The sequence below is a fragment of the Brachyistius frenatus genome, unplaced genomic scaffold (assembly GCF_029030835.1).
Source record: "Brachyistius frenatus isolate BFR_SWC_R1_liver_20210118 unplaced genomic scaffold, ASM2903083v1 Contig_80, whole genome shotgun sequence".
NCBI lineage: Eukaryota > Metazoa > Chordata > Actinopteri > Embiotocidae > Brachyistius > Brachyistius frenatus.
The window spans coordinates 790,335-818,032 of NW_027210679.1; the positions used below are offsets into that span (position 1 = coordinate 790,335).

A 27,698-nucleotide genomic window follows, 5' to 3' on the forward strand; every position below is an offset into this window, starting at 1 on the left:
AGTCCCACGCTTCTGCTTTCTTCAGAAGCGGAACAGCTTTTGTTAAAAACATCACGGGTGTTGTTATTTGTTCTGAGTCGGCAGTGGCATGCTGAATAACACTTGATGCGATTAATGTTTGAACATGCACGCCAAAACTCCGTAATAGGCCGCTAATGGGTTCCATGTATTCTAGCAGCAGACTTCAAAAATTTGATTCTGTATAAGGGCCCCGAGCAGCTGTCACTTGACACGTACTAAATATGTTTAATGATGTTAAACTTCAGCAAAATCAAATTATCTCAAGGATATGAAGAAAAACTACAGAAATAATCATTTTAAATGACAATAATTGATATTCCTGCCAGGCTTTAAGTCTCCAAAGAGCTATAGAACCGCTGAATGTTAATAATATAGGATCACTGGGAAGGCATTGAGCACTAAAAGCCTTCGCTGATTATTTTAAGTTAAATTAATGCTCTTTTTACTATGCCAGGTCTCTCATGGTTCAGCTGGTCTGACTTTTCTGACATAAAAGCTCAGATCTGAGTTTACGAATAGAGTTTGGACATTTAAGCAAATGTTATGTAAGTGTTGTCCATTAATACAACAAATACTAAAATGTGCTCTCGAGGAAAAAACAAAACTGATGAATTATAAATGACAGATACTAGAAATTTAGTCTGGGATTCAAAATATTACATAAGTGAAAAGAATTGTGTATGCCAAGACACTTTTAACAAAATCACGATTTTTGGCTTTATTTTATTTTTTCCAAAGTAAAAAAAAAATAAAAAAAAATCTCCGTTTTAAATGTTCTGACTGCGTAAATTACAAATAGACTTCTTTTTTTTTTTTTTTTTTAGCTCAAATTTATGATAAATAGATAAAGTCTTCTGGCCTACGTTTACAGACGCCTGTAGGTCCCCGGACCTCATTTTGGGAACCATACAAACAGCGACACGCACCCGCACCCACACGCACACCACTGTTGACGCTGCTCCATTCATCTCGGTCTCATCTGACTGAGAGGCAGACGGAGCTCTAGCGGTCAAACTCGCCACCAACTCTGCACCATCCGTCCTCCAAAGTGAACCACTCGGACAGTCGTCGCTGCTCCGGCTGCACTTTTTTTTTCTTTTTTTTTTTTTTTTTTTTTTGGGTGGGGGGGGGGTTTACTCGTTTGTTTTTTGGGTTTTTTTTTTTCGCAGCGGTGTGCGTCCGTGCGTTTTTTTTGTGTGGCTGCGAGCATGCAAAGCAACGACCGTTACCGAAACAAGGAATCAAGGGCAACATGGACAAGTCGGAAACTTGTGTTTTACAAATGCACTTTATATTTATTCATCTTTAGTCTGGAACTGAAGAGGAGCATTACGGGTGAGAAACAAAATCCCACTCTGGCTTGATTTCATTCATGTAGAAGTCGGAAAAAAAAACAAAAAAACAACTACAAAACAACAACAACAACAACAACAACAACAACCTTGCAGACAGTGAAGCTATTGTGCATGCTTTTGTTTTGGAAAGCACATCCACGGGGAAAACGCACTGAAAAGCTTTCGTGCTCTGGATTTTGGTACCTCGGTATGCCACGAACCAAAAGTCCGAGCAGTGAGTGGAACCAGATGTGGAGAAAAACGGGGGGGGGGGGGGGGGATGAGGGACGAGGCTGCAGGCTTTACTTTTTCTATCACGGTGTCTATTTTAAAGTTTATTTGATAAAGCGTGAGGAAGCGCACTTTGTGTTTTTTCTTCCATTTCTTTGTTCTATTTTTGTGCCGGATGGGTTTTTTTTTTCTGGGGGGGGGGGGGGCTGCAAAAGTGACGTGGAGTGACGCTTCGTTTGGCACCCTGCGGGCAGATGTGACCTTTGAATCCTGTTACAGGCTGCAATTAACACATTCAGGTCGGTTCTGATCAGCTACTAGACCATTACACCACCCCCCCAAACAACAACAACAACAAAAAACACACTTAAACATCGTTTTCTTGTCGAGATTAGACACAATATTTATTGCACATTTCTTGTAAAACGATCAATTTTTTTGCTTTTTGAACACCTAATTACCCCCCCCGTTTTTTTGTTGTTGTTTTTTTTTGCTTGTCAACAGACAGTTTGTTAGCTCCCCTCACCTGTTAGTGACTTTTCTTCTGTGAGTGAATGAGATGATGTAAAATCTGGGTAAACTTGGATGTTTTTTTTTTTACTGGCTATTATAACACAATCAGCAGTATATTCTATATGTTCTGATCTGTTTTCCTTCACGTCATCTCGCTAAAAGGTGGTTTAAAGAGGCACTTTGGATTTGCCGGAAAGTTATAATATGAGGGGGGGCGACACATGCCAAAACATTCATTTAAAAAAGTTAATTAAAATCAAAATACTGGCATTATGTGGGTTTACATTCTTCCATTCCTAAGGATATACCGTTAAACGCACACCCTAAATAATCTGAAGCTCTTTTTTGGCCAGGCTTCGTTTCTTAATTTTGAAATTACTTGCACCCCATCTGCCATCAAATTCCCCCACCACAGAAGCTGAAAATCCGCTGTCAATCACTTTCAGACCAAAGCGATGAGATGCAAAACAAGATGTAAGGGTTCGTTGATTTGTTTTATTAAATGTAGTCCCTGTTGCCGAGCCACCAGAGTTTCACTAATCATAAGTAATTGGGTTTGTTTTGTCCGTGGATGTCTTGTCACTGATATGCTTGTGTAAAACAAGGGAGAAAAAGATTGACTGTGACATTAATGATACCCCAGAATGATTAATAGGACATTAAGATCAGATTTTGTTGTTGTTGTTGTTGTTGTTGTTGTTTAAAAGAGGCGCAGCTGCGATGCGAGAGTTTATTTAGGCATGAAAGTACACACGAACACGGTGTGGGAAAGTAAGTTTCCATTCATTATCAATGCAGCGATCTCTAGTTCTGTGGTTTCCACTGCTTCTGGGCTCCTACACTCATCTCCCACCCATAAAATAATCCATTTTTAAAAATGTAAAATTTATCACAGCTCTCCCTTTTGGCAGAGGAGGTAGCGCAGCTCTTATCTCGCTGCCAGTTAAACCTACACTGTGATCATTTGTTATCCCCCTGTACAGTGTGCATAAGGGTGGGAGTGATGGAAAGTTTCGACCGTGTGCTCTTATTCTCACTCATGGTTTTGCTAAATTTGAGACACACTTTCCCAGACCTTCCGGTCGCTCCGTCTCTGAGTGTGGCTGCAAAATGCAAATATGCTTTTTCCTTCAAAAGCCTCCCCTCCCCCCACCACACCCCACACCCCACGCCTCTCGGATGAGGTCAAACCTATCCGCAGTTTGGGTTGCTTCAGAGGCCAGGCCACCATAAAACACCAATGAAACAAACACAGCAGGCTGGAATTTCCTGCCTATTTGTTGGTTGACATTTGACATTCACTTTGACAAGTTGGAGGTCTCTTTTTGTTGTTCTTTTTCCAGACGTCTGTCAAAATAAGGTTTCGGTAAAAAGCCTCTTCATCCATCATCAGTCCAGATCTTTAGATTAGATGTAAGAATAATAATTTAAAAAAAAAAGAGGTCCACCTAATAATGGCAGCAACAATAAGTCACATTCAACACTCTACAAAAACCGTGTGCTGCTGCAGAAGTTTAAAAAATGTTTCAAGCTGAGGCTCGTTATTGATTAGTCACCCCACACTTTCACGAACTATTGTTGTCCAACCTGGTCCAAAGGATGACCGTATATTGAGGGGGTGGCAGTTCTGGGAATATCTGCCTCTTTTGGCGAACGTCGCCGGTAGATTTTGGCCCGTGCGTCTCAGCCTCTCTCTTTGGTAGGAAACTGTGTTTGTCGCTGAAAAAAAGAAAAAGGGGTGACAGGGCAGAGAAGAGGATGAGATCCCAGCAGGAGAGCTGTTGTGGCTTAGCTTTCACAGGGCTCAATGGCTTAAAGTTAATCTGGAATTCTGCACTCTCTCTGATTGCCCGGGAGTTTTTCCTCACATCAAACATGCAGCCGTGGTCCCTGCAGACTAGAATTAAAAACTCCTATTTGAATATGCTCCTTTGCTGTCTGGAACTTCAGCTTCAGGTTGTCTGGAAGTTCAAAAGCTTTTTTGCCAGGAAGGTTTCATATTGTCAACGTATAAACACCGAGCTTATATTCACACACTGAAGTGAATTCTGCAGAGTAGTAATTCTGGTTTTTCCCCACAGCCACTGTGAAAGTTGATCTATTTCTTTTTTCTTTTTTTTAATGGTTTTAATTCCCATTGCGAAAATGACAAAATAGCATTAGAGCGATTTATTGGCATTAACAAGTCAGCATTTTGTAACTCTTGCTATTCAACTGTCCACATAGCTTCTATTTGAAATGAGAAGTTTTACTAAATCCAAAGTTAACATTGTAGCGTAACTTATTATTGGTTGTTGTGGCAGACGTCACCCTGTAACTGCAGAGAAGTGCAACAGACAACAGAGAGCAGTCCACTGTAGATGGTATTATATGACCTGAGGCAATCAGTCAGTCAATTATTAAGTCATTTTTGAGCTAAAATGTCAACATTGTTCTGGCTATAACTTAGCAAATGTGACTTTTTGGTAGTTTCCATGTCCTTTATGACAGTAACTTAACCCTCTTGTTGTCCTCCGGTCAAAATGACCCGCAGCTGTGTTCAACCAAGTTTTATTTTACTTCTATATTTTTATATTTTTTGGGATCATTGGTCATTATTCTTTAAAGAAACCCTCACAGCCTCCTTGTCACCAATGATCCCAAAAAAATGAGAAAATAAAATACTGCTGCGGGTCATTTTGAGCCAAAGACAACACAAGGATTAAATATGTATTTCTTTTGGATTGTTGGATAGACAACACATTTGTGATGGAAATTTTTACAATTTTCTCGCATCATCTGTAGGAATTGCCAGATATTGAAATACTTTGTTCAGCCAGTTTTTTAATTAGCTGTTTGCACGTGAAGAAAACATGGGACAGCATTGATTTGACAGAAGTTCGATGTGTTTCTGCTTTTTGTTTAATGGAAACACCAGACAGTGATTTTCCACAGAAACAGGTCTTTGCTTGCATGTTTTTTACATCTCCAAGCCCTGGATTATGTTGCATTAATTGCAGGAGCTAGAATAACAGTCACATGGAAAGATGATTTTGCCTCAGAAGCAGTGAAGTATTTATTTATTTTTTTGTTAATTGCAGCAGTGTTTGGATGCAGTGTGAGTTTACAATTGTTTTATTTAAAGGTTTTTGTGCCCCGTTCAGACAAAACACACTTTCTCTGGTTCAAATCTTTCATGATTAAAACAATGAACTGGTGGTAAACAACCTATCATCTGGGTGTTGCTATAAGATGAATGACTTGTGGGTGATTACATCTGATTACACTGTGCAGAGCACTTTCAAACTCATGCTGAACCACTCTGCTGCTGAGCTGTGACTTTTGTTTGCTGCCGAGTAAAACGAGCGAACACGGCTTCTGAGAAACTCGACCACAGAGGCTGACTGCCAGAAGAAGAGGGGCGTGTCGGTGCTCTCCACCAGATTACAGGGATTTTGTTTTTATGGAGCTCTCGATAAGACTCTATTGTCTCTGTGTCCATAAAAGCAGAGCAGGAGGTTTGAAGTGTTTTAGCTAGGAGGTAGGAAGCGAGGGATTTGAGCTGCCCGCACATATTTCAACCGAAGACCCGGTGATCATTCCTCTTTCCTGGCCTCTCACAGGAGCTGACGGGAGAAGACTGAAGGTCTCAACTCCTCGAGTCAGGGAGAAAGACCTTTCTGTTTATTTTGGCGACGTATTTTAAAATAGTATTAATTTAGAGTCACTCCCACAGTCCTGACTTTGTACGCCTTTGTCTTTCTTTTTCTTCCTACGTCTCAGAATTTAATAAATCCTTGCGTCTTGGTTACCAATCTGAATCCTCCAAGAAAGAATAGAAAAGAAAAATAGGAATGAAAGAAAAACCCACATATGTTTTTGTGCAAGGGGTTTTTGGGGTTTTTGTTCCTGAAAATTCCAGTCACGAAGGCCTGCACTGGATGTGTTAAATTCAACACTTTTTTTTTTTTGCAGGATTTTCTTTTGTTAACATGTTATTTTAGATATTTCAAAGTGTTATCCTGTTAGGCTCTGTGAATACCACTGCCCTGCAGGCAGCTACAGCTCCTCAGAAAATCATACAGTAATCATAAGTCATACCAATGAAGACATCAGTGAGCAGTAGTGAGAAATCTGTGGACCAATAACAGCTACATGCTTCACCCCTGAGGGCCATTACAGTTTCGTCAAAGTAATCAAATTCAGACCTGTTAAAATAATCACTTACACGTGACACCTTACAGAATCTAATGATACAGATCTACATATATTCATATTTATATTTATAGTTAGTCACCAACTGCTTCTCTCCCTGCAGGAGAAATAGACCCCACAAACTGCAGTGAACAAGGTGTGAGGTAATTCCAGGTTGGAGGTGAATTCCTGACACTTTGGGGCGGGAGGAGGGGGGGGGGTAGTGAAATACCTCGACCCAACCTTTCATTAAACACACGTGAAACCACTTTTCACAGTTTTATTGTACATCAGTTCTGCAATTACCTCATTTTGAGAGCTCTGTCGTGTCATATGTATGCGGGACTTTAGGGGTTATTTTAGGATTATTAGAGAATTTACACCACTGCAGTGTGTTATACTGGAACATCAGAGCTCCAGCGAGTTGTAACCCATCAGCGCATATCCATTAATGGAGCCATCGATCCAGTCCCTGACCTCCTCTCGTGTTGCCACATCAGCTGCAAACATGAAATTCTCTTTTCATTAGCATTATTGACTGCTGCTGCCGTTGTGTCCCTCCCTCTGCACAGTGCCGCTGGAGTCTGACGACTTTGCTTTCTTCCTTGAGGGCGCCGAGGGGTGCCTGGGGGTGCGGGATGACACCCTCTACCTGTCGCCCTCCTGTGAGGAAGCCAACCAGCGCTGGAAGTGGGTGACTCGGGGTCGCCTGTTCAATCTGGGCTCCTCGCTGTGCCTGGGAGTGACCACCGGTAACTCCAGCCTCAGAGGGGACAGGTCTCCGTTCAGCGTGTACACCTGCGATCGCGAGCCTCCCCGCGTGCGCTGGACCTGGAACTGCGGCCAGGTGCTGGACAACCTCAACAGCTACATGTCTGTGCTGCGGTTCTGGAACTCCACCTCGACCTCGCCCCCTCCCAAGTTCAAGTGGACGCTGCACGGTGGTTTGCAAGATCTGTGCTCCAAGTCATATCATGGTAAGCACAATCAGAATCAAACAAGTTGCACTGCAAGGTTTCTTCAGATTTTAGGTCAGTCGTTATCTGTGTTTGGGATAAAAAAAAAATAAATAATAATAATTCTAAGCAATCTGTAAAAGAGACAATACAGCAGATTAAAGATTTTAAAAAAACATGCTTGAAATAACTGATAAACCTGGTTTTCTGCATTAATGAGTCATATAATGTCATCTGATCTTCGTCTCAGTAAAAAGTATGGACAAACACAATGTGCTCAAGTTTGTAACACACAAATAAGGACGATATTCTCTCTTAATCCATTGAATTTTCGCAGTGCTGGTGGAAAAACAAATTGGCATTAATAGCTGCTTGAACCCTCTTTGGCTGGACTAACTGAAAACAAAGACCTGCACAATGATGAGGAGGATTTGTGGCCCAGTCTTCCTCACAGTACTGCCTCTGCCCCTCTGTATTCTCAGGATGTCATGGTGGGAGTGGCTCTCTTAAAATCGTTCCACAATGTTTCTGTCAGATTAAGGACTTGGCCGCTCTAACAGGCACATTTTCAGCGGTAGAGTAACTTTGATGTTTCGGGTCATTGTCTTGCCGCATTAATAAACTCCTACTGAGCCTCCGCTGGTGAACAGCCACCCAGACATTAGCCTAATTATTACCCTTCCTTCACTGCCATTCAACTTTATGTTGTTGATTTTCATTTTGGTGTGCAGTGTTCTTTTTATGCCAAAGGTTGGGCTGTGGGTTCCTGAACAATTGACCTGTTCTACATCTTTGAAGCCCATCTGATCTCTATTTAAAGACAATGTGTCTGCGAACTGATTCATATTAGAATCCACCCAGTTTAAGGCAAATAAAAAAATCCTTGACTTTTGCTCCTTTTAGAGCTCTGGTTTTTGCGGAGAGATCTTGCAAAGAGCAAACTCTTAAATGTTTGAGTTTAGTCTTGTTTCATTTATTGGACTCCACTTTTGCTCACTCCTGATTCCTTAAAGCTGTTATTAAATTAATTCTCAGAGGGTTTTACATCTTTTTTCCCACCTACACCGTGAACGTTTGAATAATTTATTCAGTACGCTCAATAACAATACAATATGTGTTAATAATTCAGTTAGATTGTGTTTGTTCAAATTTGAAGATCTAGATGTTTAAAGCCAGATTTATACATAAAAGCACATTATTCCAAATGGCTCGCCTACTTTTTCTTTCCCCTGCATAAAGAAATAAAATGAGACTGTATATCAAAGACAAGTAAAATCCTCCAAAATAAGAAATTAGATCGGATCTTTATTTGCACCACTTTGAGGAGGACACGTGTGGTGGTCCAGTGACCCGGTAAGCTGCTCCTTCCCGGTGTGTTCTCGGCCTATGTGTGGCAGAACCCACTGCGGATGCCACAGCTGCATCTGATCAGATGAATGCAGAAGGATGTTGCTTTTAGGGAATGTTTGAGGACAAGTGGCCGGCTGCCAGTCGGAAAAGCCCAGGGAAAACATTGCCGGTGTTTGTAAACTCCAGTAAACACACAAGTTGTCCTCAATTATATATTTTTTTTAATTTATATTGAGTTTTCAGTCCATATTAAATCTAACCGTCGCAGTTCGCAGCTAAGCCTCATTTCCGCTGTCAGTGCGCTCCGTACCAACATCACATGTCATGGTAGTTCATATGCAGCTAGACTCAGTCAGCCAGAACAGTCTGTAGTTAACAGGATCTGCTCGACCGCGATTAAAACCAGATCTGTAAATAAATGTAAAAACCAGAAAGTCTCCCATTTACTCTTTCCTTTACGTTTCCTCTCCCAAGTCTCTTTTACTTTTTATGTGGTGAGGCAACATTGCCTTTTAAAAAAAAAAAAAAAACAACTTTCAAGCGGCAATCTTCACAAGTTCATTTGAGAAGTGGAGCCGCTGCTGGAGAGGAATGCCACTGACATTAGTCAGCTCCACTGCAGCCAGTCAGCGCCGGAGCTGAGAGGGAAAGTCAGGGAGGGAGCTTCACAAATCTTTCCTCCCTCGTTTAACATGTCTGCCCTACTTTCCATTGGCCTGACTTGTTTTGGTTCTCCAGCCTCTCCCTCTCTCTCTCTCGATCCCTCTCTGCTGGCCTTTTTCTTCACACTATGCTGTCCTTGTGGAATGTAAAGACTACAGCAGCGACCTGATGGTATTTTGTCCAACTGTATGAATCAGAAGGAGTTTATAAGTTAAACTAGCCTACTGTCATATCTTAAATTTGCTTTGTAATATATATAAGAGTCTAATTTTTTTTTTTCTAAATTCCTATCTGATTGTTTTCACACGCATAAGATACTTTGCTTCCCTAAAACTCTTCCTGCTGCTGGCCACTCTTTGACTTGACTGTTTTCACTGTAACATCATCCTCTGTTTTTCAACCATGTGTTTGGTTACACAAGCTGCTGAGAAAACATATCAGGTATTTCAGTTCAGCGCAGTTCACAACCACGACTTTTTAGACAACGCCAAGCGAGGCCGATCTGTTGCCTCATGCGGGCCATTTAAAGTCCCTCTTTCTGTTGGCTCTCCAGAGATCTACACGATCCAGGGGAACTCTCACGGCCGCCCCTGCTACCTGCCCTTCCTGTACGACGGCCAGTGGTTCCACAACTGCACCGGCATCGGTCGGGAGGACGGTCACCTCTGGTGCGCCACCACCTACGACTACGGCAAGGACGAGCGTTGGGGCTTCTGTCCTGTCAAGAGTAAGTGCTTTTCATATTGAAGACCTCGAAACATCACCAGAAACCCAGTGACCTTCATCACACTTTCACTCATCTGCTTACTGGACTGTTTGATTCCTCCTGCTTTCTCCCCTCCCCCTGCTCCAACCGGACTCCTCATCCCCTTCCCCTCACTTGTCAGGCAATGGCTGCGAGACATTCTGGGATACCGACCCGCTGACAGACAGCTGTTACCAGTTTAACTTCCAGGCGACGCTGTCGTGGAGCGAGGCTCGGATCAGTTGCCAGCAGCAGGGGGCAGACCTGCTTAGCATCACCAAGCTGCACGAGCAGACCTACATCAACGGTACGCCACACACATGAACATTTATGTGCTGCAGTATTCACTCCTGATTAAGCTGTTTGGTTGACTTGCGCATGAATAAATAGCTGTTAGACGTTATTGACGAGTACACGACATACTGCATTATCATTGTGGTTAGAAACACCGCTTCTATTCTGACAATAGCAGTTTATCTGAAAACAGTAGCAAACAACCGACTATAAAAACATTGATTTTCTAATTAGGCATGTCACTATTTTTATGATTACATAATAGCCTGATTGTAATTATTTGAGCTGACTGCATTCATTTTGCATAATCGTTTCTAGTATTTCCAGCCATCTGAAAAAACCCACAACATCCATCTTTATTTCCATATCGTTTTCCCCCGTATGAGGTTTGACTGCTGCTCCTATAATGATCTCATCTCATTCTTCTGCTGTCGTTCAACGGCACATAGTGGAGAATCGACGACACCATTGTACACTGTTTGTTTTGATAGTTGGTAACTGTCATTATCAGGTTTTTTTTTAAATTTTTTTTATATATATATCTCAGTAATAGATTTTGTATATTTAATTTGTAATATTATATCTGTCAGGTTCAATTCATATTTACAAAGCCTAAAAGGGAAACAGAAATATATATTTTGTATTTATGTCTTCCAAAATTTGATGCCAATAAATGACTCCTCTTCATAGACTTTATGTGTATTATCAAACTATGATTATTTTATAGTGACATAAAATGAACAGAAAAAGGCAATCAAGTCATTAATCACAATCATTCGTATGACAATTGATTGTCATGAAATCCGACTCGTAATTAAATCATATTTCTTATTTCAAGTCTATCCATCAAGCTTTTGCTGTTTTAGCTTGTCTGTTAGAAGCATTAAAAAAAAAAAATCTCAAAACCCAACATGTGAAATTTACTGTGCAGATAGATATTCACAAACACAGACCATTTGATTTTGCACATTAACTCCTCCAACAGGAATAGTGGATTTTTGCGGTGTTGTGTCCCTGTTGCAAATACTCGTCTGCACTTAGGCTATTCTTACAACAACTATGCAATCTACCCAATGCAGGGGACTGTTGGGTCTCAGCGACGCACACTATCGAGTGTTTTCATTAATTATGGCTCCTTTAAAAAAAAAAAAAAAAAAACAGACCGTTTTTGCTTCTGTGATACGTTTTGTAAATGAAGAAAGGTGTTGTCCTGCTGTTCCAGGTTTACTGACTGGCTACAGTGCTGCTTTGTGGATTGGCCTCAATGACCTGGACATCAGTGGAGGCTGGCAGTGGGCCGACTCCTCACCACTCAAATATCTCAACTGGGAGCCAGGTTAGCCTGTGAAAACAATGCAAGCCTTTCTGTCTTTTTAAAGCTTCAAGTGTCTGTGATCTTTTTTTTTTAAATGTTTATTTCCCGCAGAGGGCTGAGTGAGCATGCATGCTCATTTTTAGCAGCGCTCAGTTCAAACAGCCACTTGGCAGCTTTCCAGAGCTACCACACTATTTTACTGTTGACCCTTCGAGTATTTGGGGATTGGCACCTCGGCATCAGTGATTTTCTGAAGAGTTTGTCTTTCTTACTCAACCTCAGACCAACCAAATCATGCCGAGGAGGAGAACTGCGTTGTGATCAGGACTGAGTTTTCGGGTCGTTGGCAAAACCGTGATTGTTCCGTTGCTCTGCCGTATGTCTGCAAGAAGAGGCCCAACGCCACCCTGGACCCCTTCACTACGGGTGAGTGTGCACGACCTCGCATCAGTCCATTAAAGTGAAATACGCCAGTTACAGTCTCACCACACTGCGGACGTCCGGAGTTTGATGGGTTTTATTTCTCCGCTGCCGCAGATTCGTGGGCAGATGATGAGAAATATGAATGTGATGTGGGCTGGCAGGCCTTCCAGGCCGGATGCTACAAACTCACTTCAGACAAGATCGACTGGGATGCAGCTCAGAAAACCTGCCAGAAGATGGAAGCCAACCTGGTCAGCATCCACACTCTACCTGAGCTCGAGTTCATGTTGCGCAACCTGAAGAAAGGTGATTTTGTCTTTATAGTGCTGTACCGTTCCCTCTCAGAGTCAGAAATCAAATTAATCTTTCTTTTTTTTACTGTGTATTCTCACTGTTTGTTCAGTATTTCTGAAATGTCCAATTTGTGTCTCGCCATCAAACATCTCTAACAAGATTGTTTTCAGAGGTCTGTGCTGCAGAGCTGCAACGAGTAGCTGAATAGATCAATTCTAGACAGGGAAGGTCACGGTTTAGACGTAGGCTGTATAAATTTAAAAGAGAATAACATCTAAGGACGAACAGAGAGATTGAGCGTGTGCGTAACTAATGTTGAAGTCCATCAGGTTCAAAAAGAGTTTACTCAGATTTATCAGGACGCTCTTCAAATTCTAATGATCTGCTTCTACTTTAAGCACGAGGGAGTAAAAACACACCAGTGTATTAACGATCTACAGTGTGTGCTCTAAAAAAGAAAATAATTAACGGAGATTTCTGATAAATTTGAATATATTTTCCAGTAAAAAAAAAGATATATAAATAGAAAACAAATATAAATGGTTTTAAGTGATGTTTTTTTATCAGATGTTTTTCCCCAATCTTCACAACAAACCTGTTGTGGAAAGCAGACAGTTCCGTCTTTTTCGTTTCTTGTTCTTTCCGGAGCTGAAACAACACATGAAGTGTTAAATCAAATTTTTGCACATGGAAGTGCTCCAGTCTAATTACTGAACTCCAGAGACAATGTCATACAGCTGGGACTGGTCTTTTGTTGTTGTCATTGTCTGTTTAAACCTGACTGTTGCTCTGCTTCTTCTTTTAGACATTGACCAGTTATGGATCGGACTCCATGACACCGACATGCAAATGGACTTCCAGTGGACCGACCACACGCCCGTCATCTTCACCTACTGGCACCCCTTCGAACCCAATAACTTCCGCAACACCCAGGAAGACTGCGTCTCCATCTGGGGAGCTGTGAGTGACCTCCTGAAGCCCGGGGCCATAATTACCCCGCCTCTTATGGATTCTCACTGTCAGCGAGTCGCCTCCACTTGTATATATATTTACCAGCTGTCCTCTCTCTCTCTCTCTCTCTGTCTCTCTGTCTCTCTCTCTCTCTGTCTCCCTGTTTGTGTGTTGTAGGAGGGCCGCTGGGATGACAGCCCCTGTAATCTGACTCTGCCCTCCATCTGTAAGAAACCAGGAACAAAGAGTGATGGGAAGCCACAGCATCAAGACTGCAAACAAGTATTACTCCTTCTCTCTCTTTTTTTCTTTGAGTGCTACATATTTTATTTTCTCTTTAACATGTTCTGTTTGAGAATTAGATCTTTTTTCACTAAGCTAAAGGGTACAAGTAGTGAGCATGCTTGTAGTGCTGTCATATGTACTGTTTACACATGGTGAATGAAGCACAAGCTGAACCTGAATTCCTTAAAAAAAAAACATAAAATAATGTATTGTGATTTTTTTTTTTTCTTGCCTTGGAAATCGACATGTTAACCCTCCTGTTGTCCTCGGGTCAAAATGACCCGCAGCTGTGTTCAACCAAGTTCTATTTTATTTCTATATTTTTTATATTTTTTGGGATCATTGGTCATCATTCTTTAAAGAAACCCTCACAGCCTATTTGTCACCAATGATCCCAAAAACTGTGAAAATAAAATTCTGCCTCGGGTCATTTTGAGCCAAGGACAACACGAGGTTTAAGCCAAGACAAGAGTGCACGTGCAGCTGGCTGACTTTGTCTGGTGTCCCTGATGTCTGATATTGTTTTTATAAATAAAAAATAATCTCAAGATATATATATCTATATATATATAGATATATATATACAGATTCTTTTTTTATTATATTTTTGTTATATTATTATTATATTATATTTATTTTATTATATATATATTGTTTTTATAAATAAAAAATAATCTCTTCAGATCTCCCTCAGCCTTTTGATTCCAGAAAGTATGTAGTGTTGCAGGGAGCATAATTATTATTCTAGACATTTCAGCCATTCCCTTTACCTTCGACCTCTTTTCCCAGAGCCCCTCTCCGTCTCTCGGCCTTCTTCTGGTCCTGTAGTCCGCCCACAGGCTGTAACTGTAGTATAAATCACTCCCTCATTATAACGAGGAAAGACATCAGGGACACCAGACAAAGTCAGCCAGAAGAAGCAAATCACCGTCATACAATTCTACATTTAACAGGATTCTGTCAAAGTGCTCAATTGGGGCACTCAGTTATAGAAAACACAATATGCAAACACAATGTGCACTCTTGTCTTGTCTCGTGTTGTCCTTGGCTCAAAATGACCCGAGGCAGAATTTTATTTCCACAGCTTTTGGGATCATTGGTGACAAATAGGCTGTGAGGGTTTCTTTAAAGAATGATGACCAATGATCCCAAAAAAATATAAAAATATAGAAATAAAATAGAACTTGGTTGAACACAGCTGCGGGTCATTTTGACCCGAGGATAACAGGAGTGTTAACATGCCGATTTCCAAGGCAAGAAAAAAAAAAAAAAAAATCATAATACATTATTTTATGTTTTTTTGAAGGAATTCAGGTTCTTTAGGGTGAGCTTGTGCTTCATTCAACATGTGTAAACAGTACATATGACAGCACTACAAGCATGCTCACTACTTGTACCCTCAGGACTCGCATGCATCTGTGTCTGATTATACAGCTCATAATTCTCTCCGCATGAGACTTAAAGCCGCTCATACCTGAAAATGTTCACTGTTCCAGTCCGACATTCAGTGATGTTCGACTTACACAGTGAGAGAACAAACCACAGTGTGTTTCTGTGTGTTCCTGTGCGTATCTGTGTGTATCTGTGTGTTCCTGTGCCAGTCGGCGGTGTGTTTGAAGGGTATATTTTTTTGCTAAGCGCTGATTTATGATGTAAATGATCTGAAGCCGAGGGGTCGTGCTGCTCCTCAGCTGTTACATTACAACAAAAATCTCTGTGTGGACGGACCATTTGTTTGGTGTAATGAATCTTCACCGCTCTTCCCCGGGGAGCGAGGCATCATGGGCGGTAGTGGCGACGAGGGTCATTTGGCGTTGCACGTGGCGGGCGGGGGCCCCTGCAGCGCTGTCGCTTGTCTCGAGCAGATGAGCTTACGGCGCGCAACATGTGAAACCACACCGACACACAGCTTCAGCTACAACACATCGCTTGGTCTCCATCCCATTTACCCCATCTAGTGCTGGGCTCATTTCTCCAAATCGCGTAATGGATACTGTGGTGATATTATTCCACTGACTCCCTGAAGCTGTAACTTGCTACAGTAGCTTTTCTTTGTTCTGTTTTTTTTTTTTTTTTTTTTGCTTCCAGAGATGGTGTTTTAATTATCAGAATCACTCTGTCGCTTCATTTGTCAGTAATCAGAGCGATGACGAACACAGATTTAATGCCAGAGGCAGCTTGAAGCGTAAGCAGCTGCTTAGGCCCCCTGAGTCAGCAGGGAGGCGCTGAAATAACAGAAAATCTGAACTCTCTGTGTTTCTGTGCATATTTTGTAATTATTTAATGAATCAAATATACAGATCCTGATTGTCCCAGATGTCTTCCCAGTTTGGAATTATGGCAAACAACGAAATGAGTGTGCGTCTCAAAACAGTTATAATCATATGTTTCCGGATCAAATGACATTGTGCACCCAGTGGGATAAAATGAAAGGGGGTCGCTCATAATAACAAACGAACAGATCATTATCACCCAAATCTGCAGCTTCCTGCAGCTTTATGACAAGTTTCAGCCCTTTGTTCAGCAGTTCGAATCGTTTCTGCTGTACTTTACTCTCATTGTTCTCATCGCATTATTTTCCAGACTGTGAAAACCCCTCTTCACACTTCCTGCTCGTCACAAAACAACAGATATATATAGTTAGCGACTAGCTGGTGAACTTAGGGGAGCATTTGGCGACTAAAGAGACAGATATTTCTCTCGGGAGTTGGTAGAGACTGAAACAAAACAACAAGAGTCAGTGTTGGACTCACTGCAGGCTAATTATAACAGCGATTTTTTTTTTTTTTCTTCTGTTTTGCTAATTAGGGCTCCAGAGGAGTGTAGGGCAATGAGGTTGATTATTGTTACTGTTAAAGTAATGAGAATACACTCACATAAATTCAACGTACTGCTTGTTTTGAAAAGATAAGATATCTGGATTGTAGTTTTTTTTGTTGTTGTTGTATTTCATTAGGAAAATAAGTTAAAATATATCTTATAGTTAACATGTTGGGAAGGTGCTGCCAGTTCCCAGTGATTGTACGATGTGTTTCGACTCTAAAACAGCGAGAGGAAAGGGAGGAAAGGGTGGTATGGCGATGTGAGTTTTAACACATCAAGCCTCTCGAGCGGCTGTAATCGCTGAGGTATCTGTCTAGATGCCAAATGTGGTTGTGCAAAAAAATAAAAAGCCAGACGTTGGGTTTATTCACACAAAGCTGTATGCGACTTGTCTCTCTCGGTATCTTTCTCCTGTCTAAGTCTCACCCCGTGTGCGTTTTGGCTGCGTTCTTCGTCTGTACACGTCCACATCTACCGTACATGAGCTGGCAGGAGAGATAGAGGCTGGGGAGAAGTTATTTCTGTATGCCTGGACTTGTTCTTTTCATTCTACATTTACCGCCAGCTTCTGCATGTGAGCTCAATTATGTTTTGACTGTATCAGTCGTTCAAAGAGGTGGCATTTAGGTTTTTCACCACTACAGAAAAGGTTAGATTTTTAGGTCTTTGTCTGTCTGATTCAGGCTATTAATTGCTTAAGTGGTGCTACCAAAACCCAATAAATGTAACTGCCTTTAACTCAGCTGTCGAGAGTCTGAGTCACTCTTTCTGTGAACACAATCAACGTCATTGTTTGTCTCGTGTGCTTTCATCCACGTCTTTGCTTTTGATGACAGAATTGGCAAATTTATAGAGCTGAACAGCCTTTGTAGATGTGTGCTGTTTTTTGGGGGGTTTATTTAATAAGTAGAGGTTTTATTATTTTTTTTATTTTACCACATCCTGTTTAACTTCTCATCACATCTCATCGCTTCTCCTCTTAGGGCTGGAAGTGGCACAGTCCAGCTTGTTACTGGGTGGGAGAAGACCTACTCGCCTTTGACGAGGCCAGAAAGTCCTGCGAGGACCACGGAGCTGCCCTCGTGACAATTACTAACAGGTTCACACACACACACACACACACACACACACACACACACACACACACACACACACACACACACACACACACACACACACACACACACACACACACACACACACACACACACACACACCCCTGGCCACATAGGGAAACTATCTTGCAGGGATTAAAGTGTGTTTTGTCAGTGCTGCTTCTCTGAAAGTCCTCTTTTCATCTTCAAAGGTTCGAGCAGGCCTTCGCCAACAGCCTGGTGTTCGGCCGCTCCGGAGACTCCTTCTGGATCGGGCTCCATGACCAGGGCACTCACGGCTCGTTCCACTGGCTGAGCGGCGATGAAGTGTCCTTCACCAACTGGAATCGAGACCAGCCAGGTGGGTGGAGATGATTCACAAGGGCGAAGCATGAGATCTGAGAATGTACTGCTGGTTACAACATGACCACATTGTTGAGTCAGACAAGATCAGCTTTGATAAGATCGTACTGGTCCAAAGTAGATTATGATCATGTTCAAATTCATGTGGAAATACAAAAAAATAAGGTGCTAGTACTTTTATGTTTCCCTTCCAAAGAGCATCTTCATTACATGACTTGATCTTCCGAGCACTCCGGACCTTTTCCTGTTTCAAGATTGAAATAATGCTTGTGGTGCAGATTTAAAGCCGTTTTTTTTTTTATAAATATAGATCATCGATAGTCTTGAACAGTGAGGAGGAATCAGATTTCATTGCTGAAAGATCATTTTTTGCCAGTATATTTTACCAATAAATATATTTACATGTTTGTACCAGGTTCTAACGAGTGCATCGGTAGTTTTTATATATATATTCGCTTGTAATTAAAAAATGGGGTTTTATATTCATTGTGAAATTTTGTTGATGGGGCTACATCTGATTATTTTCATTATCACTATTGAGTCAATTATTTTCTTGGTGTAATTGATTAAATATCTGCTGTAGTATTTTAATTTCATTCAGTTTTTTTTTCTTTTCTTGGTTGTTACAGTATCTACTCAACCCGCTGCCTATTCATTATGTTTATTTATTCTTTTTTGCTTTAATGAGTTCACTTCCTTGAGGGGATTATTAAACTTTCATCTCATCTATTACTGGAGATTTTCAGTTGCCCAAAACATGAGGTTCACTCTGAATCTGAGCCAATATTGGATTTAACCCATGAAGAAGAAAATGGTCCCAGGTGTTTTATTCCTTTGCCAAAACACAGATTTAGGAGCACATCCTGAAATCCTGATTTGGCTCGGAGGCAGCTTGGATTTGCAGACAATCTGTCTCTCTAAGAAAATTATCAGTGGCAGTCAAAACCAGCCAGCAAGGGCGTGCACTGATTTTAGTTTAATGTATTAAAATTGGACTACTTGTTGGGAAAAATTGTAAACCATGTCTTTGATCTGTCCTCATTCAAGCAGCATAAGAATAAGGCAGCAAACAGAGGAGAAATCTTCTCGTAAAATACAGACTATGATGGAATTTAGATTCACAATGGCCATAATTTCGAAACCAAACCAAAGAGCAGATGTGGGCGAGTCGTCTGGCTTCAGAGTCACTGATGGATCCAAAGATATGAACCGTCTGACCTATCCTCAGATTAAAGCTGCAGTTTTTTTTTTTTTTTTACTTTAGTAAACTGACATTTTTCAATTCAACAAACAAAAGCAAGATTCGCTAAAACCCAAAGCCCTCTGCATGTCCTCTTTTTATCTGTATAACTACATAAAACGCTAAAAAGCCTCCACTCTGATTTCTATAATATGAGCCATAAGGGACATGAGAGCCAGAGAGCTCAGACAGGATTTACCCTATTTGTTCCCTGTTCTGATAAAAAGTTAAATGCAGGATCCAACATGTAATTGCCTCCTAAGAAATATGTAATCACATTCTCCACGCATTTTTTTCTTCGTCATTCCTCTTATTTCCGCACGTTACATCAGCCTCCTTTTCTCTCAGCTCACCTACATTTCACCCTGCGTCTATTTCAGTCAATGTCCGCGGCGGCTGCGTTTCCATGGCGACGGGCTTCGCGACGGGTCTGTGGGAGGTTAGGGAGTGCGCATCATCAAAGGCGAAATTCATCTGCCGTCAGAACCAGGACACGTCTCTGAGTCCCGAGCCGCCCGTGCCCCAGCCCACCCCGAGCCTCAGCGGCTCCTGTCCCAACGGCTGGAAGAGCAACAGCATCCTGCGCTACTGTTACAAGGTTCATTCATGAAACACACTGTGAAGTTTTTGCTATAAATAATTTTTTTTCAAAAAGCACCAAGAATGCAATTAAGATGTTTTGGGTCAACTTTCACTTCTTCAGACCTACAACTAACAATTATTTTCCTCATCAATTCATCTGTCGATGATTTTCACGATTAATCAGTTAGTTGTTTGGACTTTTTAAATGTCAGACAATGGGGAAAATGTCAATCAGTGTTTCCCAAAACTCAAGGTGCAGAATAAAAGGATTAATTTTGTTCATACCAACAGCCAACAGCAAAACGATCATCCATTTTTTTATGATGGAGGATGAAAGAAACCGGAGAATATTGACTGGAATAACATAATTTATCAATTTCTTTTCATAAAAATGACTCAAATGAATTATTCGATGATCAAATTAGTTGGCGATTCATTTTATGTCCTTCAACTAAAGGGTTAATTGATTAATTGTTGGAGCTTTAGTTTTTACAGCTATAGAAGAAGTCATTCTTGCTGGTAACAGTAAGAGAGGAAGTACTAGCACTACCAATGCAACTGGCTTTACGTCGGTGTTGCATCTGTAACTGGGCCGTAATGACCTCTTTAACACCTGTGCAGGTGTTTCACTCGTCCCAGTTGGAGCAGAAGCTGAGCTGGCTGCAGGCTCACCTGTTCTGCCGGAGACATGGAGCCAACCTGCTGAGCGTCAGCAGCCCCGAGGAGGAGTACTTCGTTCTGCAGGTCCTCCATGATGTGTTCGGGTGGGTGTGGACATCTGAGCACTTACGGCTGACTATTACAATGACGAGGATGATAATGACGATGATGATGATGATGATGATGATGATGATGATGATGATGTGACCCACAGGGAGTCAGAGGAACATGAGCAGCACTGGTTTTGGATCGGACTGAACCGCAGGAACCCCATGGACAACGGCAGCTGGAAGTGGAGTGACGGACTGGCTGTGAGTAATGATGAGATGCAGCCTGACTTTGTACCAACAGATACTGATTAAAAACTGCTCAAAATATGATCTGTGTTTACTCTTCCTCAGTTAACATACCAGAACTTTGGCCGCTACTACTACAACATCCGCCAGTGTGCTGCAGCAGACCTGGGCACGATGACCTGGCTGGCCATGCACTGTGACTCGGAGTTAGACTGGATCTGCAAGATCCCCCGAGGTACAACAGCACTGGACCTTTTCATTTTGCCTTCGTAGAAAGTCCTGTTTAGATTGGTACACATTATTGAGAGGCTTAAATTTTGTACTTTCCTCTGGTTGTGTGTTTTTAGGTAGCGTTGAGAAGGTCCCAAAAATCACTGAAGGTCTGTTGTATTTTCTTAGCTTTAGATTTTTGTCCTCTTTGCTTTCTGAAATAATCCCCTGAGAATGAATGTGTCACCTCCGTCCCTCCGTCTTCTCTTATCTCTCATCTGTCAGGCACGACCACTCCAGAATGGATCGGCTTCCAGGAGGCCGAGTATAAATTCTTTGACCACCGCACCACTTGGGACCAGGCCCAGAGGATCTGCTCCTGGTTCGACTCCTCGCTGGCCTCCGTCCACTCAGCTGAGGAGGAGGCTTTCGTGGCCAACACTTTACGCAAGGCACAGTGCACTTTTATGAAAATATTCATACATTCACATACATGTGAAAAATAGCTATCACTATTTTTTACTATTTTTAACACGCCTTTTCACTGTGTCTCTTTGACCCATCTTCAGATGGTCAAGGTGGAGGGTGACAACTGGTGGCTCGGGCTTCACACCTACGAAAATGACGGCCGTTTCCGCTGGTCCGACCACTCTGTGCTCAACTACGTGTCCTGGGCCCTCGGGAGGCCGCACCCGCTCAGCCGCGACCGCAGATGTGTCCACATGTCCGTCAGCAAAGGTAAAACAGCCAGAAAGATACATCTTTTAAGTGGCTAAATCAAGTACAGTCCCCTGACATGAGCTTGTGTTGGGGTTTTTTTCACACCCAAACAGCGGACTGGGCCGATCAGAAGTGCCACTCTGACCTGCCCTACATCTGTAAGAGAGTGAATGTCACTGGGACAATTCCTCCAACTCCGTCATCCCCCCACCCGCCTTCAGGCTGCCCGGACGGATGGTCCTCCTATCAGCATAAGGTAGAGGATTTCAGCATAATGCATTTATTGTATTAAGTTGTATAAAGGATACAGGATGCATCCGATACGTATATCACATAGGCGATAAATCAAGTAGAGTAAGAACGGGAAGTACCTAATGTTTGATTTCATGCACTTAACGCAACCCAAACTGAGCAGTCTTTTTTATTGTGTGCTGTTTCTGTAGTGCTTCAGAGTTTTCGATCAGCCAAACCGGGTCACATGGTCTGCAGCAAAGTTAAAATGTGAGATACAGGGAGGCGTGCTGGTGGTGGTATCCAATCATCTGGAACAAGGTAATTACAGCAGAAAACAGCCAGCATAAAGTCTTAAACTGGGGGGGAGGAGGGGTGTCTCATGGGAGTCTCCCCACACGTGTCATGTAACTGCTTCTCTTCCTCAGCTTTCGTCACCACCCTGCTAAACAACGCCAGCTGCGACCTGTGGGTGGGTCTGACCTCAGACTCCAAAGGTCATTTCCAGTGGGCACAGCCCAGCCTGCTCAGCTACACCAACTGGGCAGCCGGAGAGCCACTCGACAACGGGGGGCCGCACCACAACAAGACGCCGGTACTCTCCGCTCTCACCAGTCCCTCCGCGCGGCACGACTTTGTCATCGATCTGCTCCTGTCCTGATGATTTCTTTGTCACCTCTCAGGGAAACTGTGTGGTGATGATTCACGGGAACCCACAGAAGAAAACCGCCATGTGGGCTTCCCGAGCCTGTGAGATAGAAAGTAATGGCTTCATCTGCCAAAGGCAACAAGGTGGGATGTTCAGTAATATTCACAACAATGTCATTTAAAAGTTCAGGTCACTTTGCGAACAGAAGTGCGTTAGTTAATCATCGTGTCTGACTTCAGACCAAGGTCTCCCTCCGGCTCCGGCCCTCATCCCCACCTCCCTGTCCAAGCCTGTGGAACTGGGTGGAGTGACGTACCGGGTGGTGGAGAAGCGCCTGGACTGGACCGGGGCGCTGCACCTCTGTGAGTCTCTGAACGGGACCCTGGCCACGGTGAAGGACCCCTTCCAGCAAGCTTACCTCACGCTGCTCATCAACAGTCTGCGGCGACCAGCCTGGATCGCTCTCTACAACTTCGGAGTGAGCTTATGAACTTAAAAAATATCTACATTGCTAGAGGAACTGTGGCTGACTGAAGAAAAAAAAAAAATCTCATTTTTTTTTCTCTGTTCAGGGACAGAGCTTCACCTGGCTGGGCAATGAGGAAGTGATCTATTCAAACTGGAAAGACGGAGAGCCTAATCAGATGGCTGGATGCGGTCACATGACCACAACAGGGCAGTGGACTATGACTCCCTGTGATGCTAAACTCGAGGCTGCTATCTGTCAAATTAGTGGTATGTGTGCAATATAACAGCCGACTGTTGCTTCAACAAATGCTTGTAGCAAGTCAGTAGAGTTTGAATTTTCGATCACGTGTCCCAATCCGTGTTGTTTTCGTGCCTGCCAGATGAGCCTGTGGTTCACCAGTGGATCTACCCAGGCCTGTGTCCTCAGTCTCTGGGGGAGTGGTCGTGGGTGCCTTTCAGAAACCACTGTTACGCCTTCAACCTACAAAAGCTGAAACTGCAGCAGGACGCACGCACTTCCTGTAAAAAAGGTACGGACGTGTTTGAGAAGCCGCCTGCGCGCGCGCACACACACACACACACACACACACACACACACACACACACACACACACACACACACACACACACACACACACACACACACACACACACACACACACACACACACACAGCTCGTGCTGTACGGCCTGTACAGCTCATGACACTGAATTGAAAACCAATTAAATGCAACACTCCTGACCTTCTCCACCGCAAACAAGATCGACCAAATACATCAATGTATCTAAATTTAGAAGTGTCTCATTGATCCGGTGGCACCATTGTACAATCGCCCCCCCCCATGATCGATTCTACTTTGTTCCATCTCTATCTTTGTCTCTGTTTTTGTCTCTCTTCTAGTTGGAGCAGAGCTTCTTTCTATCTTGGATGAGGCAGAGAACGGATTTGTTTGGGAACACATCCAGAGCTATGCAGAGCAGGCGCACGGAGCTTGGCTGGGCATCAGCGTGAAAGGTCCTGCGACACACTGTCCCTTCCATCTCTCTTTCTCGCTTTACAGCAGCAGACTCATTAACTTTTAGATTTTGTAAACGTCCGAGCTTATTAATTCTAGACTATTTTTAGACAAATTGCTTCCAGATAATTCTCCTAATTTAATAAGTTTTTCCTGATTGATTATGGTTTCTTTTATAGTATAATCATTAAACAAGTCATTAAGAAAAGGAATCTTGATTAAGATTGTTTCCCCTGTGTCAAATAAATGTGATAAAGCACGGTGCCTTCTTTCAGGGAAGTTCATTTATTTAAACTGCATTATTATCAGTACGAGCAATTAGATAATTTGAGCAAAATGCCTTGAAATATGCTTGGTAAGCTAATGGAAAGATTAAATTGAATACTTGAGACCTCTGACTGAACAAAACTGTCAGGCAGAACATGATGTGATGAATTAGCGCTAACGAAGATAAAGCGAATGACACGGCTGCCTCTGTTTTAAGATTCACTGAATCTCCGTGTGTGCTTGTGTTTCCCGCCACAGGTAGAGGTCTGGTGTGGAGCGAGGACACAGATATGTCGTACACCAACTGGGAGGTACATGATGTCGCCTTCTCCGTGCTGTCCATCAACTCCTGCTTCTGGATCCAGAGCAACAGCGGCCTGTGGAAGCCGGGCTCCTGCAGGAACCGCACGCACGGAGTCATCTGCAAACGGCCTCGCAGTGAGCGCGCGCACACGCACACACAAGTTAATTAACCAAGTTTAAGTACGCGGACCAGCTGAGTCTTTTCAGTTTGACATCAATCAACAAAAACACAACAGCAAATGAATGTTTTTGGAGGTTTAATAAAGGCTGAAGGAGCTCCAATTCAAAGATGTTCATATACTATACACACATTAAAAAAAAAGGTATTATTTCTTTTCTTTTTGTGTGTATAGCTTGTGTGTGTGTCTTTATTTTTTACAACCTCTAAAACAAATCTATTTTTATTTTAGGCATATTTAAAAAAAAAAAAAAGAAGTATTTCTGTGTACTTATCTGTCCCACCTCTTATCTTATCTTATCTTATCTTATCTTATCTTATCTTATCTTATCTTATCTTATCTCATCTTAAAAACTGTAGTAATGTCAGAAAATTAGTGAGCAATACTAACGGTCCCTTGTTCCATTTACAGGTGCTGAAATCTCAGCTGTAACATGTAAGTTCGGTTATTAACCTCCATGTTATTCTTTGCATAAATATCTGTGTTGTGGATCAAGTATTCTTACCCAGATTTCCATCTCCCGCCTCCGCCTAGTGGACAGTGACCACCTGCCAACTCTGATTGTTGTCATGGTGACGGGCCTGGTTCTGGTGGCGCTGATAGTCAGCGTGATCTACTTTTACCGCCGGCGAACTGTCGGATCCCGGGGCTCCTACGAAGGGGCCCGCTACAGCCGCACCAACTCCAGCCAGGCCGAGCAGACGGAGAAGAACATCCTGGTGTCTGACATGGAGCTGAACGAGCAGCCGGAGTAGCCCGGACTGACCCAACGACCCTGCACCGGACCCGACTTGACACAAGAGAGGCTGATTTCAACGTGCTCAGAATCGGAAACACTTTGTGTCATGTATGGTGGTTTTTTTTTTTTTTTTAAAAATTTTGAAACCAAAAAAGATTTTTTTAATGGCTGTGTAGACCGCAGCAGATGTTTAGTTTTGAAATTGAATCCCCGCCTTCTAAAATCCTCCTTTGCCAAGATTTAACTGTTATAGCGATTTCTCCCTTGACAAATCAGATACTTCCATGTGCACAGCTTTTCCCCCAAAAAAAGCATTCACCAAGGCTGTAACGGATCAACCGGGAATAGTTTTAATCGCATCTGGAAATATTCAGCATAAAACCGGTTTTATGAAAAGACTTTTCCCCGTCTTACCTGGTGCCAAAGTCAATTTTTGCAATGTTTATTTTCGTTCTTCTTCTTATCTCGATTAAAAGAAAGCAACAACAACAAAAAAGGACTCTCACAGCTACACATTAACCCTGTCCTCTTAAATATCCACATAGTTTTCTTCTGGACCAAATGTTTTAGATTTTTTTTTCCCTTTTTTTTTTTTTTTTTTTTTTTGCCATGTCAGTATTAACCTGAACTTGAACTCGTGTTTTTGTTGCTGTGTTGCGTTCATGTTCCTTCCCATTGATTTGTCATCATCTGTGCAGCTGTAGAGGACTGTTACCTGTGATGCTTGTGTGTGTTTTTTTTTCGTGAGCCTGCCTCTCTCCTGACACGTCAGCACCAGCTGTCAGGCGAGCAGAGGAGGAGGAAGAAGTCCAAATGTGAATGTGTGGAAGGTGACAGGGACCAGTGTCCTCAAACCGTCTGAGGGCACACTATAATTGTGCACATAAGTAGAACTTTGTATGGAAAAGCTGGTCTTTAAATAGACTACGTTGTCTTTTTGTTTTTGGTGCAGCGGGACTGAAGGTTGTCATCCAACGATCAGACTTTGAGCTCTCGTGGCTCGCTATACATTTTGGCACTTTCTTCTATTATCTTGATCTAATTCAGTCTTAGTCATACGCCATCTGCCTTTAGTCATTATCCTCAAGACACAGTTGCTGCTGTGATTCGTAACTTTTGTTTGTTTGGCTTTTCGCACCACCATCTGGAGCTGATTCAGCATTTTTTAAGAACAATAATTTTCTTTGTATGCAGCGTGAAGAAGGCTTTTGCAATTTGATATTTGTCTGATTCATAATTTTTACAACCCTCGGTTCACTTCTCTGTATGTTATATCTTTTTGTCTTTTTGAAATGATACAGGTTTCATTACGTGATTCGACTGGTAAAGACATTTGCAAGTATTCCTGCTTTTATGGGACAACTGTCAACACTTCTCAAAGGAAAACATCCCTCTTGTGAATGACAGTTGTAACCGAATTCAGTCTTTCGTAAGAGAGAACCTCCCTTCCCGTGTTTGTTTTTTAAGATTTCTCATTTGTGCCGAGTGTAATGACCTGAGTTAATTTGCCTTCTCAAACATCTTCCTTTCTCCTCCAGCTCTTTGCCTCTGAGTGCTTTGGAGCCATTTCAGTCTTAGGCTTTTGGTGTTTACTGAGCTGCTGTGAGAGAGAAAAAAAAAAAAAATAGCTCTCTTTGCTCTGCAACTTTAACTAAGATTGAGGGGGAAGGGAGGAGGAGAGGCAGTAAGTAAGAGAGTGTGTGTGTGTGTGTGTGTGTGTGTGTGTGTGTGTGTGTGTGTGTGTGTGTGTGTGTGTGTGTGTGTGTGTGTGTGTGTGTGTGTGTGTGTGTGTGTGTGTGTGTGTGTGCAGTCTCCAGCTGTGGAATGTTGAGTCGGCAAGAAGAGCTCAGTGGCACGTCTGGAACCAATCAGAGAAGGAGGGCTTAGGGACATGAAGGGTCAGAAAGAAAACTGAACAAAAAAAACCAAAAAAAAGTAAAGCTTGAGGAAGGAGAAAAGGGAAAAAAAAAAGGGAGGAGTGTGAGGAGAAGTGTGAGGAGGAGTGAGGGATGTAGGTAGAGAAGGAGGAGTGTAAAGGGTGCAGCGGTTTGGCCCAGCCTGTCCTCTGCTGGTGGATTACTGTACAGGTTTGTCTTCTCATGCAGTAGATGTGGACTGACTGAGGCGATGACGTTAACGGTGTGATGACCCTCGCTGTGTTCCCCCTCGCTGTGTTCCCCCCCAGTGTCTGTGACGCAGGCCGGCTCTTGTCCCTGTGAAGATACCTGAAGCACCTGTTTAAATTTTTTGAAAGTTTTTGTGTCATTTTTCTATGAAATGAATAAAGTCTATGTTCTCAAAGCTCCTGCTT

General features: G+C 42.5%; 2 protein-coding genes across 3 annotated transcripts in view; one reads left to right on the top strand and one right to left on the bottom strand.

Annotated features, from left to right (window-relative positions):
- Positions 1 to 27,698, bottom strand: part of rprml (reprimo-like) — a 245,653-nt gene that overhangs the window by 38,109 nt on the left and 179,846 nt on the right. The window lies entirely within an intron of this gene.
- mrc2 (mannose receptor, C-type 2) lies at positions 1,155 to 27,688 on the top strand. The gene is made up of 29 exons (XM_069709107.1): positions 1,155 to 1,356; positions 6,845 to 7,249; positions 9,795 to 9,968; positions 10,129 to 10,293; positions 11,503 to 11,616; positions 11,878 to 12,021; positions 12,133 to 12,324; positions 13,118 to 13,272; positions 13,441 to 13,545; positions 17,355 to 17,470; positions 17,678 to 17,826; positions 19,449 to 19,666; positions 20,272 to 20,414; positions 20,525 to 20,621; positions 20,712 to 20,841; positions 20,954 to 20,986; positions 21,102 to 21,268; positions 21,386 to 21,554; positions 21,650 to 21,792; positions 21,980 to 22,088; positions 22,196 to 22,362; positions 22,451 to 22,559; positions 22,656 to 22,894; positions 22,989 to 23,151; positions 23,265 to 23,414; positions 23,785 to 23,898; positions 24,425 to 24,604; positions 25,060 to 25,083; positions 25,183 to 27,688. Exons 1-29 carry the CDS (start codon positions 1,230 to 1,232, stop codon positions 25,401 to 25,403), a joined length of 4,422 nt encoding a protein of 1,473 aa, XP_069565208.1. The 5' UTR covers positions 1,155 to 1,229; the 3' UTR covers positions 25,404 to 27,688.